The 14892-nt window shown below is 22.4% G+C and overlaps 6 protein-coding genes across 6 annotated transcripts; all 6 read left to right on the forward strand.

Annotated features, from left to right (window-relative positions):
• Positions 1–723: 723 nt before the first annotated feature.
• PY17X_1019600 (ABC transporter protein) lies at positions 724–2694 on the forward strand (the record flags this gene model as incomplete). Its single annotated transcript, XM_724789.2, has 1 exon — positions 724–2694. One exon carries the CDS (start codon positions 724–726, stop codon positions 2692–2694), a length of 1971 nt encoding a protein of 656 aa, XP_729882.2.
• A 758-nt stretch (positions 2695–3452) lies between these two features.
• PY17X_1019700 (uncharacterized protein) lies at positions 3453–4336 on the forward strand (the record flags this gene model as incomplete). Its single annotated transcript, XM_724790.1, has 3 exons — positions 3453–3561; positions 3723–3941; positions 4218–4336. The coding sequence occupies 3 exons, from the start codon at positions 3453–3455 to the stop codon at positions 4334–4336; spliced, it is 447 nt and encodes a 148-aa protein (XP_729883.1).
• A 366-nt stretch (positions 4337–4702) lies between these two features.
• On the forward strand, positions 4703–6481 carry PY17X_1019800 (dynein intermediate chain, putative; the record flags this gene model as incomplete). The annotated part of the gene is made up of 1 exon (XM_724791.1): positions 4703–6481. The coding sequence occupies one exon, from the start codon at positions 4703–4705 to the stop codon at positions 6479–6481; it is 1779 nt and encodes a 592-aa protein (XP_729884.1).
• Positions 6482–7930: 1449 nt separating this feature from the next.
• PY17X_1019900 (protein arginine N-methyltransferase 1, putative) lies at positions 7931–9112 on the forward strand (the record flags this gene model as incomplete). The annotated part of the gene is made up of 1 exon (XM_022956245.1): positions 7931–9112. The coding sequence occupies one exon, from the start codon at positions 7931–7933 to the stop codon at positions 9110–9112; it is 1182 nt and encodes a 393-aa protein (XP_022813313.1).
• A 2227-nt stretch (positions 9113–11339) lies between these two features.
• Positions 11340–11864, forward strand: PY17X_1020000 (transcription factor BTF3, putative; the record flags this gene model as incomplete). Its single annotated transcript, XM_720467.1, has 1 exon — positions 11340–11864. One exon carries the CDS (start codon positions 11340–11342, stop codon positions 11862–11864), a length of 525 nt encoding a protein of 174 aa, XP_725560.1.
• Positions 11865–13703: 1839 nt separating this feature from the next.
• Positions 13704–14189, forward strand: PY17X_1020100 (ribosomal protein L21e; the record flags this gene model as incomplete). Its single annotated transcript, XM_720468.1, has 1 exon — positions 13704–14189. One exon carries the CDS (start codon positions 13704–13706, stop codon positions 14187–14189), a length of 486 nt encoding a protein of 161 aa, XP_725561.1.
• Positions 14190–14892: the final 703 nt, after the last annotated feature.

A 14892-nucleotide genomic window follows, 5' to 3' on the forward strand; every position in this document is an offset into this window, starting at 1 on the left:
GGCGAGCTACTAGCTAAAATAAGAAACTTTCTAAGGGGAAAGTTATTATAAATTTTGTTTTTGTTTTTGTTTTTGTTTTTGTTTTGTTTTGTTTTGCTTTGTTTTGCTTTGTTTTGCTTTGTTTTGCTTTGCTTTGCTTTGCTTTGTTTTTTTGTTTTTATTTTTGTTATTATTATTATTTTTTTAAATGCTTATGGAGAAAAATAAATTAAAATAAAAACTTTATAACAATTTATATAGTATATATGCATATATAAAAGGAAACGACATAGACAATGAATGTATAGTGCTTTGCACATTGAACATAAACTTGCGGAAAAGGTATGTGTATGGAATAATGTAAATACATTTGGATTTTATATTAAAAAAATAGTATAAATTGTAAAAATAGTAAAAAAAATAAAAAATAGTAAAAAAATAAAAAATTGTAAAAAAAATACAAAATTGTAAAAAAAATAAAATAATTGTAAAATAATTGTAAAATATAATAATTAATACATTTATCATCTCCCGACAATGCATAATATGCATCATACCAATCACCTAAATTAATAGTTTGCTAATTTTATTTATTCTATGAAGAATTAAAAATAAAAAGATATATAATTTAAATATAATTTTCATTATTATTTTGGATATTTTTATGTTTGTTTGTTTTTTTTTTAATTCAGCTATTTTACATTTTTATATACTCATTTCCCATATTTTCCAAGTGCCACCAAAATGAGTATAAAGGAACTTAAAAATAAAAAGGATTTGTCATCATCATGTGAACAAATTACTTATAAATTTTCAAATGTAAAATATTCAGTCGATAATGGAAACTTAGAAATCTTACACGGAATTAATGGAATGATTCTTCCACAAAAAATAACAATTATAATGGGACCAAGTGGAAGTGGAAAAACAACATTGTTAAATATTTTATCAATGCAAATACTAGATGGGGTTGAAGGAAATTTTTTAATAAATAATAAACCTCGAACAAAAAGTGTAAAACATCATATGGGATATGTATTACAAGATGATTATTTTTTTGCAAATTTAACAGTATATGAAACTTTAGAATTTGCAGCCAGAATCAAATTAGATATAAAAGATAAAAAAAAATTAGAAGATTTAATTAATTCCGTTTTAAATATTATGGATTTAACTCATGTTAAAGATACAATAGTTGGAAATGCATTTATAAGAGGTATAAGTGGTGGGCAAAGAAAAAGATTATCTATAGCCACTGAAATATTATCTAACCCACCTTTATTATTTATGGATGAACCAACTAGCGGTTTAGATTCTGCAGCAGCTTTATCGCTAGTTGAATGCATGCAAAAAATGTCCAGATTCTCAAATACTACTATTTTATCATCTTTGCATCAACCTAGTAGTCAAATTTTTGAAAAATTTGATAAACTAATTGCTATTAGTAGTGGTTATATAATATATCAAGGTAAAACTACTGATTTAAATATCTATTTAAAAAAAATCGGTTTTATATGTCCACATGGTTGGAATATAGCTGACTATTTAATGGAAATATTATCTAACAAAAAAAATGAACCTATACTTTTAGAAAATTATAATAAATACATATCTTTTAATGAAGAAGAAGGATATTATATGGATTTAAATAATATTAATAATACAATAATTCATAATGATCATGATAGTGAAATAAAAAAAAAAGAAAATTTAGAAAATGATTCTAATAAAAATAATAATGAACAAATTTTATTGTCAAATAATATTTCCCAACAAGATTTCGATAATGAAATAAAAAAACGAGATCAAGATTCGAAAAAATTAAAAGCTATTGAATTATTAATTTCATTTGAAATGAAAAAAGCTTCTTATATAATGCAATTTCTATATTTATTAATTAGAGGATTAAAAAAATTTATAGTAGATGAATTAACTATTATAAAAATAATAGATTTATCTATTACATTAACAATATTTGGATTTTTATGGTCAAAAGCTTTTTCAGATCCACATAGGGTTTTAGATTCAATGGGTGCAATTTTTTTTATGATAGCATATTGGACATATTATCCAGCATATTTATCTTTATATTCATTTCCTTCTGAACGAGTTATAATAGCTAAAGAAAGAAATGTAAAAACTTATCAAGTTAGTAATTATTTTTTGTCACAAGCATTAGCTGAATTTATTTTTTTTTTTTGTTTAATTGCTGTATGGAGTTTATTTTCACATATAGCATTATATGGATCATTCAAATTTGATGTATATATTGGTTTTGTATTTATTATTACGTTAAATTCGTTAATAAGTAGTTCCTTAGGATATTTTATATCAACATTATTTGACAATTTAAGTCGATCTGTTAGTTTATTATCTGTTTCACTTTTAACGATGACTTTATCAAATGGATTTTATGTAGAAGTTGCTAAATTAAAACCTCCTGTAAAATATTTGCAATGGTTTTCTTTTCAAACATATACAGCTTCAGCTATGGCTAAAATCAAATTTAGTGATATATTTATAGAATGTTTACCTAATAATATCTCGATTGAATGTCAAAATATAAATAAAATACCAGAAAATATGGTTATCAAACAAAGATTTGCAGACATACAGTTATATGTATCCATACTTATTTTATTCACTTTCTACTTTATTATAAAGACATGTATTTATATTTCTCTTAGATGGTCAAATGCGTTGAAAATGAAATAAACAACAATAATAATAAGCAATAATAATAAGAAATAAATAAACAATAAATAACCAATAAATAAGCAATAAATAAGGCAATGTAAAATCATTGGCGCAAAAAAATATATTACAATTTAAAATGTTATTTGTCTATCCAAGTTGATAAAAAAAATATTTACGAATTCATTATTTAATAAGCATGCTTACATGGTAAATACATTTATATCTAAACATGTATTTCATGATAAAATTAACTAGCTCCTTATTCTATGGAGCCTATTATTTGCATGTTTATTCATTCATTCCGTTATTTGTTTGTTCATTTTTTTTATTTATTTTTCCAAACATTCCTCATAAACTCATATAAAAAAGCCATTAACATATTCCATTTATGAAAATTTTTAAATTACCTCGAAATATATTTCTAACATTTTAACATTTTTACTAAATCATCGTTTCAGTTTCTTTGAGGTACAAAACAAAATATTCAGTTACGCAGACACATGAAAATATGTGTGCATGTATGAAAAAAGCTATTCATAAAATTTTCCCAATTTAAGCTAGCTTGTAAATATATTTTTTTTTTTTTTTTTTTTTTTTTTTTCACACACAGTATTAAACGCTAGCTAGTTCGCTTATTTTTTCAATTTCGCTGTTTTCCATTTCGCTGTTTTTCCATTTCGCTGTTTTTCCATTTCGCTGTTTTTCCATTTCGTTGTTTTTCCACTTCGCTGTTTTATTATTCTACTTATCTGTTTATTTACACAAAGCAGTTTCCTATGTCGAATATAACTTACTTAAATGATGAAAAAACAAAAGGAAAGTATGTTTACCCGAATGGAAACATATATGTAGGGGAATTTAAAAATAACAAATTTCATGGCCATGGTAAGTCAAACCATATAAAATAGAGAGAACTAAAATTACCTTTATACTTAAAAATAAGATTATTATTATTATTATTATTTTTATTTTTTTTTTTTATATAATGTTATTTTTATGCTACACACATATTTTTTTTTTTTTTTTTTTTTATGTGTGTGTATTAGGGACATTAATTTTTAAGGAGAAAGGAGAATATAAAGGAACATGGGAAAATGGGAAAAGTGTTAATGGAAATTATTATTTTAATGATGGTTTAAAATATGAAAATACATGGGATTATTTAACTGATTTTCCATATTTTTATAATGAAGAAATAAATAAAAATGAAGTTATTTATCAAAAAGAGAAAAGAAATGAATATTTAGACAACATTTATGATATAGGTATAAAAAATTATAACTTTTTTTTTTTGCACTAATAAAAAAATATACACATATAGATAGTATAGCAAAAATTTAAGTACTTTTTTTTCATCATTTTTTAGATAAATATAATTTATATATGTGCATTTTCATATCTATATAATAAGCAGTTTTTTTTTTCTTCTTCCTTTTTCTTATAATTAATATATTTTTTTGTATGCATATTCTTTATATAATAACAAAAAATATTTTTATTCCCTTTTCGAATGATAATTACCTTTTTTTTTTTTTTTTAAGGTGATGGGTATTATAAAATCGATGGGAATTGTGTATATGCTTTTGGAGATAATAAGGAAATAAGAAAAGTAAATGCTCGTGAAAAAAACTGGATAAAAGATCATTGTGCAAAATATTAAAAAGATTTTTATTCTATCGAAATAAAAAATACAAACATATAGCAGTATTGTGATTGTAACATAAACTTTTTATATACAAAAATAAAATTATTCATTTTGTCTTATATGAAATGCTTTTTAAACATAAAACAGTGTTTACATGCTCGGTTCCTTTGTCTATACTTTTTTCACGTTTTCACTTTACGCTTTGATATTGCATCTGTTGCCCCTCTCTATATAGAATGCCAATAAAAAGCAAACTCACTTTTGACGTTCGCCACTTTTGACGTTCGCCATAGTGAGCAATTTACCATTCCTCAGTCCATTTCAAAAACTAAACTTTTTTTTTTTTTTTTTTTCTTTTCTTTTTTTAACTATATTTATATCATGATAGATTACTACTATTGTTATACAAATAATAAAAGTGCAATTGGGAAAAAATGTAAATTTAGTAAATCGAAAAGCCAAATTATTGGAAGAATTGAACCAAATAATCAAATAAAAAAAAAATACATGTATAAAGAAAATATAAATTATAATGATGAAAATATTAAAAAATATAGTGAAGAATATATTAATATTGAAAGTGTAAAATTAGAAAATAAATTTTTTTATCATAGTGAAGGGGGATGGACAAAAGATGTTGATATTAGTGAACATCAAAATAAATTAAAATATATAAAACGATTAGACAAAGATATAAATTTAATAAATAGCTTAAAATATCTTATGGGTGAAACAACAAAAATAATTAATAAAAATAATTGTATAAATATATATGAAGAATATTTTAAAGATGATATTAAAAATGAAGAACATTTTAAAATAAAATCTTTATTAGTAATTAAAGATAAACTTCGAAAATATAATAGATTCGTTACATCTATTAAATGGGCAAATGATAATACACATAAAATAGCTATATCTTATTGTGTAAATAATTATCAAAAAATTTTAAATAATACATCAAAAAATTGTCTATTATATAACTTAAACGAAATAAATAATCCTTATCAAATTTTATATTCTAAATCATTTATAAAATGTTTAAGATTTAATCATAAAAATTCAGATTTATTATTAGCGGGTTCATATGATGGTACTATTCATTTATGGGATCTAAGAAAAAAAAATAATTTATGTGAATCATCTTCTATAAATTGTAGTCATAAAAATATTGTTAATGATATTACATGGCTACAAACTAAAACTAATAACCAATGTCTTTCTACATCTAGTGATGGTTTATGTCTAATTTGGGATATTAGAAATCTTTCAAATCATATCGAATCTTTTTATTTAACTAAAGATCCAGCAGATACTTTTGATTCATTAGAAAAATCTAACATTATTTCAAATAACTTGGGTGGAACACTTTCTCCAGATAATCTAACCAAAAACACACAAAACGAACTCTCTACATCTAAATTAGATGTCAATGATGATAATTATTATAGTGCAAATTACATTGAATGGTGTCTAGAAGCTGGACCATCAAAAATATTAGTTGGAACAGATGAAGGATATATTTTATCTTTATCAAAAAGACAATCTAAACATTTAGAACTTCTTCAAAAATATGGAACACCAAATGAAAAACATTTATCTGCTATTACTAGCATTAAAAGAGTTTCAATTAATTTAAAATATTTTTTAACAACCGATAAATGGGGTTTTAATATATGGTCTGAAGATATTAAATTTCCTATAATCTCAAATTATTATAATGAATCTATTATTAATAAAGGACATTGGATTCATGATTCTCCGTTTTTTATTTTAACAAGAAAAGATGGATATTTAGATTTTTGGAATTTACTTTCTAATTTTAATGAACCAACCATTAAACATAAAATATGTAATTCTTCTATAACTGAAATAGATGCACATCTAAATAACAAATATATATCTATAGGAAATGAAGAAGGTGATATACATATATTAAAACTTGGTAAAAGCTTTTGTACAAATTCAAGTGAAAATAAAAATGCATTAGATGAATTGCTTGAAAGGGAATCTAAAAGAGAAAAGAATCTAGAATACATTAGAAAGCAACTTAATTGCATCAAAAAAAAAAAAGAGTATTTGTCCTTTTCAGATATACAAATTCAAGATCAACAAATAGATGAGACTGAACGGGCTTATGATTCAATTCGACAGTTGTGAAGAAGAAATGATTACATCTCTCTCTCTACCCACCCATCTATATATATATACATACGCATATGCATACATACGTACGTGTGCATGTACGAATAAACCAACTCATATTTGATCACATTTAGAATGAAATATAAAGTTAAATTTACTATGTAATTGAAAATGTGTAATAATTATTTTTTTTTAATAATTTTCCATTTAATTATTTACTTTTTATAATTTTCGTATATATCTCTCAGTACAACACCTTTGATTTTTGTTCGAACATTTTTTGAGGTAATATCAATAAATTCAACTTTTTTTTTTTTTTTTTTTTTTTTTTTTTATTCCCAACTTATAGTATGCTAAAAATAGCCTATTATATTTTTATATGCATTTAATATCCTTCTTGGATCTATGCATATTTTTCTATTTCTATAACTAATATATTTTTTTTCACAATTTTTATAATATATAAATTATGTTTGTTCATTTATTGGAGGGCCCAATGTAAATGCGTAAAGTGCAGAAATTGGGGAAAATGCAAATATTATTTTGTGTCAAGGGTTTTTTTATTTTTTTAAAAAATGAAAAGTTGTTAGAAGAGCTAAAAGTCATTTTGAATCACCAAACAAGTTCTATATTTCATCAGGATATTTATTCCGAGGTGTCACTAATTTTGTCATTTATTTTGTCATGTATTTTACTAATTTGTCATTTATTTTGTGATGTATTTTACTAATTTGCCATTTATTTTTACTATATATTTTTTTTATTGGCCTTTACTCTTTTTTTCCTTAAATATTGACAAGCTTCTCAAAAAATTCGAATAAATTTGAATCGACTTTTTCCAAACCCGGCGCATAAATGGAATATACATATTTATGTGCGTACATGTGAATAAAATTATTAAATATTCAGTTTTAGATAATTTTATATTTTCTACTTTGCAACATTCATTAATTTTATTTTTTTTACATTTTTCACTACCTCACTCAAAAAATCAAAGTCTTAATTATAAACAAATATATCTTACTGTCATCATATATTCATTTTTATATATGTACCAATATTGAAAATGTAAATTACGCATTATGTTCAAGGGAAAAAATAATAAATATAAATAAGTGTATAAACAATATACTAGTAACTATCTACTTCTATATCTTTGCGTATCTACAGTATATGTATTGCCAGTTCCAAACTCCCTTTCCCTACATGCTGTTGTATTCCCTTTTTATGAGTATATTTATAGTACATACAGTTATATTATATAATTTTTAAAAGGCACATATATACTCCTTTACTGATTATAATTTTTCCATTTTTTATAATTTTATTATATTTCATTTTTTTTGAAAAAGTACTGGAATATTTTTTCATCATTATTTTCGATTCACAAAATTATTATATACCTTTTATTTATTTTATTAAAAATAATTCAGTCGAAATAACTTAATATCTTTGTATGTAATCATGTCAAAAAAATATATTCATACTGAAAATAAATACGAAGAAAAAGGAAAACACTTTAATGCTCAAAATGGAAGTCAAAATTTTAGCCAAGATGCATTAAAACAGTTTTACAATTCATGGGATAAATTATATAAAGAAGAAATAAAAAATGAAGAACGAAAAAATTTTATAAAATGTGATGAAGACGGAACTGAAAAAGATATGGAAAATGGAAATAAAGAGTATTTTAATTCATATGCTTATATACATATACATGAAGATATGATAAAAGATGAAATAAGAACAAGAAGTTATTATGATGCAATCAGAAAAAATGAACACTTAATAAAAGATAAAATAGTATTAGATGTTGGATGTGGAACAGGTATTTTATCTTTTTTTGCAGCAAAACATGGAGCCAAACATGTATATAGTATAGAAAAAAGTAACATAATATATACTGCATTAAATATAAGAGATGCAAACAATTTAACAGATAAAATTACATTTATAAAAGGGTTAGCAGAAAATATAACACTTCCTGTAGAAAAAGTTGATATTATTATATCTGAATGGATGGGATATTGTTTGCTTTATGAAAATATGCTTGATACTGTTTTATTTTGTAGAGATAAATGGTTAAAACCAGGTGGTATCATATTTCCTGATAAAGCTTATATGTATATTGCAGGTATAGAAGATAGCTTATATAGAGAAGAAAAATTTGATTATTGGAAACATTGCTATGGATTTAATTTTACACCCGTTGTTCCTATTTTAAAAGAAGAAGTAGTTATTGATTATGTTGATAAAAATTATGTAGTTACAAATTCAAGTTGTATATTAAAATTAGATTTGAATACATGTACAAAAGAAGATTTATCTTTTGTATCTCCATTTACCATTACAATGACAAGAAGAGATTATATACATGCTCTTGTTATATGGTTTGATATATCTTTTTCTGCTTGCCATACAGATGTAAGTTTTACTACAGGACCATATGGTCCTAATACACATTGGAAACAAATTGTTTTATATACTAATCATATTATTACTGGGGAAAAAAATGAAACATTAAAAGGCATGTTTGCTCTCAAAAAAAATGAACAAAATAATAGATATATAGATATGAAGCTACATTATAATTTCTCTGGTGCACATTCTAAAGTTGAAAGTACACAGTTTTTTAATATTAGTTAGATTGAACAATATTATCAAATTTCGCATAATACCAGGTTATAAACATTTCGCATAATTTTTTATATGCATTCAGGATATCTTGTCTTATTCATTTATACATATTATATATATATATATATGGTTAGCGATTTTTGAATTAATACTCGTAATTTTATATTTTTATTTCACGTCATTTACAGCTTTGTGTAGTTTAATAATATTTTTTTTTTTTACGCCTATCTTGCTATATTATAAATGTTTCTTAATAATTAAAACATTAGTTATTTTTGCATATAATATTTTATGCTATTTTATATTGTTTTTTGTTTTTCCCCTACTGTTTTCTTTCTTTTTTACTAATAAAATGTGTGAGTTATGTTGTGTTATGCAAAAAAAAATATAGCGAGTTGATTAATACTGAACAGCCAAGTCACAAGAGTGACAAAGCAAACATTTTTACCTACTTCCAAAATTGTTATTATTATCATTATTATTATCATTATTATTATTATCATTATTATTATCATTATTATTATCATTATCATTATCATTATTATAATATATAGATCAGACTAATAAGGAAACACCAAACTATACAAGTGTTTGCACATATTAACTAAATAATAAATTTTAAGCTCTTAAACTTTTTAGTTTGTTCATAAAACGCACACATTTAATTATAATATTATATTATATTTACATGCGCAGGTCATATTTTTTTTTTTTAATTTTATAGACAAAAAATATTACCTATGACATTGTTGCGTAACAATTTGTAATGATGTGAACAAATGGAAGTTTTATTATCAATTATAAGTTTATTAAAATATACTATTTTATTTTTTAATAAGATATAAAAAAGTATATAGTCTATTTTATTAATGACGTATATGCCTATCTCTCTATATATGTATGCACACAACTTTTGCCCAGTTTAGCATTCTTAATTTATTTTCCATAATAAAAATTATTTTTTTTTTACAAATAAGTTACATTATTAATGTGACAACCAAAATAAATAATACCTTTGCAAGTCGAAGCCTTTTCCTATTACTATTATTATTATTATTATTACTATTATTATTACTATTATTATTACTATTATTATTACTATTATTATACTTTTTTTATTTAGCTTTATTCGCTTACGAATATGACCAGTTAATATTCCATTTTGGCACTATTTTTTTTCTTATTTTTTAAAAATGGGGAGAATTTATCTTATTTTAAAATATATTTATATTGAAGGAAGAGGAATAAATACAAGGGTGTGTTATTTCTTTTAAATACATTGTTATATATAAAAAATATTATACATACCAATTATATAAATATAGGTATTATATATTTCAGCAAATTATCACATTTTTATCCCAGTATTAAAATATAAATTTTACAAAATTATAAAACTTATATAAAAAATGTTATAAAAATGTTATAAAAATGTTATAAAAATGTTATGAAAAATGTTATGAAAAATGTTATGAAAAATGTTATGAAAAATGTTATGAAAAATGTTATGAAAAATGTTATGAAAAAATGTTATAGCATTATTACTATTTTTCAATGGCTATACGTACAATATAATATATTTTACATTGTACATGTTTTTTTACATGTTTGTACATATTTTTTACATGTTTGTACATGTTTTTTACATGTTTGTACATGTTTTTTACATGTTTGTACATATTTTACATGTTTGTACATGTTTTTTTATATATAATATATGCACATATTGTTAGCTGCCCAGCTTGGGCAATTAATGTACAGTATTTATTTATTAGGGGATAAAAATTGGTTTATTTTATTTTGCTATAAATAATAAGAAACGTCAATCCTATATAATAACATTTATTTTATATATTTTTTTTTATCGTTTTGTTTGCCACTTTTTAAAAAAAATTGGATTAATAATATTTGAAGAAAATTTAATACTATTGCAAATAAACATATATAATAAATTTTAAAAGAAAAATAATTTGTATTTTTTTTTTCTCCTTTTATATTGTTAGCGAATTAATAATTGAAATGAATAATATATTCTTTCATATTATTTTCCCAATAATAATTCCAAATTAATTATTTTCAAATTAATTATTTTCAAATTAATTATTCTCAAATTAATCATTCTCAAATTAATCATTTTCAAATTAATCATTTTCAAATTAATCGATTGATTGATTAATTAACCCTTTTCATATTTTATTTTTTTTTTTATCCTTATTTTATTTATATTTTTGAAAATATGGAAAAAATATCCCCCGAAATTTTAGCTGCTAGGGCTAAACTGAAAGAGCGAATGGGAGCTAGCCAAAGACAAATAGGAGGAAAAGGAACAGCTCGAAGAAAAATAAAAAAAGTTCATAAAAATTCAATGCCAAATGAAAAAAAAATTAATTTAATTTTAAAAAAAATTGGTGCTTCCTATTTTGGTGATGTCGATGAAATATGTATATATAAAAATTCAGACAAATATCTTGAATTTAAACGACCAAAATTATCAGCATCATTACAATCAAACACTTATATTGTTACTGGAAAATTTACTGAACAAACAATTGATATTAACAAAATTTTTGAAGGATTACAAGGAAATAAAAATGTAGATATGAAACTTTTAGAAAGACTAAAAAATGATCCAACTATTAAAAGCTTAATGGCTAAAGACAAAGAAAAAAATCAAAAAAAAGAAGATGCAGAACAAACTGCTCAAGTACCAGATCTAGTTGAAAATTTTGAAGAAGTTTCAAAAGAAAAAACTGAAGAGTAAGTTCATCCCAAAATTTTATCACCACCACTACCACTACCACTACCACTATTTTTATCACACCACTATTTTTATCACTATCACTATCACTATTTATGTTACCACTTTTTACATTTTTATCAACACCTTATGCATGTTAAAGAATTCACATATATATGTATGTATATACGTGTAGAATATGAAAATATTCATGGTCTGTTTTGTTGTATATATATCATATAGATAGACTTTCGAACAGAATAGTAAAATGTATTATATATACAGGTTTAATTTAATAATTTTAAAATAAAAATTAAAAAAATATTTTACAGGGAACTAAATTATAACAAGTTCTCACAAAAAAAATATTCATAGGTTGGTACAAAATTGTTAGCATATCAAAATTTTTTATTTTTAATTTCCCTTACATATATGTGCAAACTTTTTACCAATATTAGTAAAGGAATAAAAACGAAAAAAAAAAATATTTTTTTTTTAATCTACAATATTTCGAAAAAAAATTGTAATAATCAATCTTAGTAAGGGGTCTTATCATTTTTATTTTATAAATGTGACTTTGAATTTGTTTAATTTTTTTTTTATTATAAAAAAAATAAAAGAAAAAAAACATATTTACCCATTTTATTTTATGGAAAATAAGTTGGGAAGGGAATACAACTTGTTTTCAATTTCTTTTAGTTTATTACTACATATCCAACATCCATACAACATGTATATATAATAATATTATTAAATTTTTTTTTTTTTTATTTTAAAACAATTTAAATAATATTAGGCATAATAATTATTGCCTATTCATACTACATACTATATAATGTATTTTTTTTTTCCTTCTTTTGAATAAAATAAAAAAAGTGAATTATTTATTTTGTAGTGCAGTTCGACAATATAATTTCCCTTATATATAAAAAGTGCCGCTTTAAAAATGTATCAATATATATATAGTATTATTAACATAAAAAATGTATCAATATATATAATAATATTATATATGCGTTTTGAAAATAGTGTATGTTGCTTTATTACCTTACCCGGAATATGAGGTAACCTCTTTATATGCTATGCCCATCATATTGTAATAAAAAATACCTCCCCCCCTCAAAAAAAAAAAATAAAAAATTTAAGGAACCTTCAATATTTAGAAACTTTCCCCCTTGATTAGTTTTATGCACTAATTCGCTAAGTATATATTATTTATTAAATACAAATAAGAACACTTAAAGGGATTATATATTATTTTGTTAGCAATATAAAAAAAATTGTATTATAATAAAATTGTATATATAATAAAATAGTATATATAATAAAATATATATATAATAAAATATATACAGATGAATATACATTATATATGCAGAAAAATTTGTGCGTTTTTTGATATGACATTTATAAGAAGAGTTATGCTTGTTTATTATCCCCTAATTAAGCAATATAAAAAATATATATATAATATATATATATATTCATGTATTATTTTATAAGTTTTTTTTTCGGGACTATATATAATAAGTAATTATTCTTCCTTTTATAAAAATATATGGTTTTATGGGTATTCATATGATACATTTCATGTTATTACTTAAACATTTAGGGAAAAAAAATATTTAAAATATTTTATTGCAACAAATTGGGGATAATTTGCATAAAATATAGCCCATTAAAAAATTAAAAAAATTAAAAAATTAAAAAATTAAAAAAATTAATTAATCCAATTTAATCAAATTAATCAAATTAAATTTTTTCATTATTTTTTATAATTTTTTATAATTTTTCATTATTTTTAATTTTTAATTTTTAAGATATAATAACAATTTAACAAAATTAATACATTTTTAATACAAAATGGGAGGTAAATCAAAAGGTAAAAGATCAGGAACAAGATATAAATTTTCTCAAGGTTTCCGTAAACATGGAGAATGTACTGCCAATAAATATTTAGAAAATATAAATTATGGTGATTATGTTGATATTGTTTGTGATTCATCTCAACAAAAGGGTATGCCATTTAATTTTTATCATGGAAGAACTGGAAAAGTTTTCCATATCACAAAAAGAGGAGTTGGTGTTTTAGTTAATAAAAGAGTTAGGCATAGAATAATTCAAAAAAAAGTTTGTGTAAGAATTGAGCATGTAAGAAAATCTCGATGTAATGAAGATTTTATTTTAAGAAAAAAAAAAAATCAAGAATTAATTAAAGAAGCTAAACTAAAAAATGAAAGAATATCAGTTAAAAGAAAAACAGAAGGACCCAAACCAGCTGCTATGATTCAAGTTCCACCATCAAAATTAATTACTGTTGAACCATTACCATTTTATGAAGAATATTAATTATTTTTGAAATCAAAACGTAAGTAAATCTTGGAAAATGATGAAAAATGATGAAAAATGATGAAAAATAATGAAAAAAAATGAAAAAAAATGAAAAAAAATGAAAAAAAATGAAAAATTATACAGAACACAGGATGGGTAAGACAAATTAAAGGGTGAATAAAATATTAATAATCAGTTTAATGGAAAAATAGATGAATCAGTGACTAAAATAAGGAGAAAAATAAATATATACACTACATACATAGATACATACATGCATGGTAATAGAAATAACTTAATCAAACTGAAAATTATTCCATAAATCGTTATTGAAACTGCGTGGGTCAAAATATTCATGTTTATGATACAGCAACAGAGCGACAGAACGATCGAAGCTAAACTGTTTATATAGTTTTGTTTTTCGTTGGGAAATGACGAAATATCTTATTTTCTTCATATCTTTGAAGATGAAATGCTATAGTAAATAAAAGCAGTGTATAACTACTAGACCCTAAGCACGCGCACACACATATATATATATAGTGTATATATATAACGTATATATAGTGTATACATATATATAGTGTATATATATATATATAGTGTATATTATATGCCATCCTTTTTCCCCTCAATATTGTACATTTTACTAGCTACATATTTTTTTTTTCCTATTTTATTTACTAATTCATCATATCATTACATTTTATTCACTCATGAT

Source organism: Plasmodium yoelii (genome assembly GCF_900002385.2).
Source record: "Plasmodium yoelii strain 17X genome assembly, chromosome: 10".
NCBI lineage: Eukaryota > Apicomplexa > Aconoidasida > Haemosporida > Plasmodiidae > Plasmodium > Plasmodium yoelii.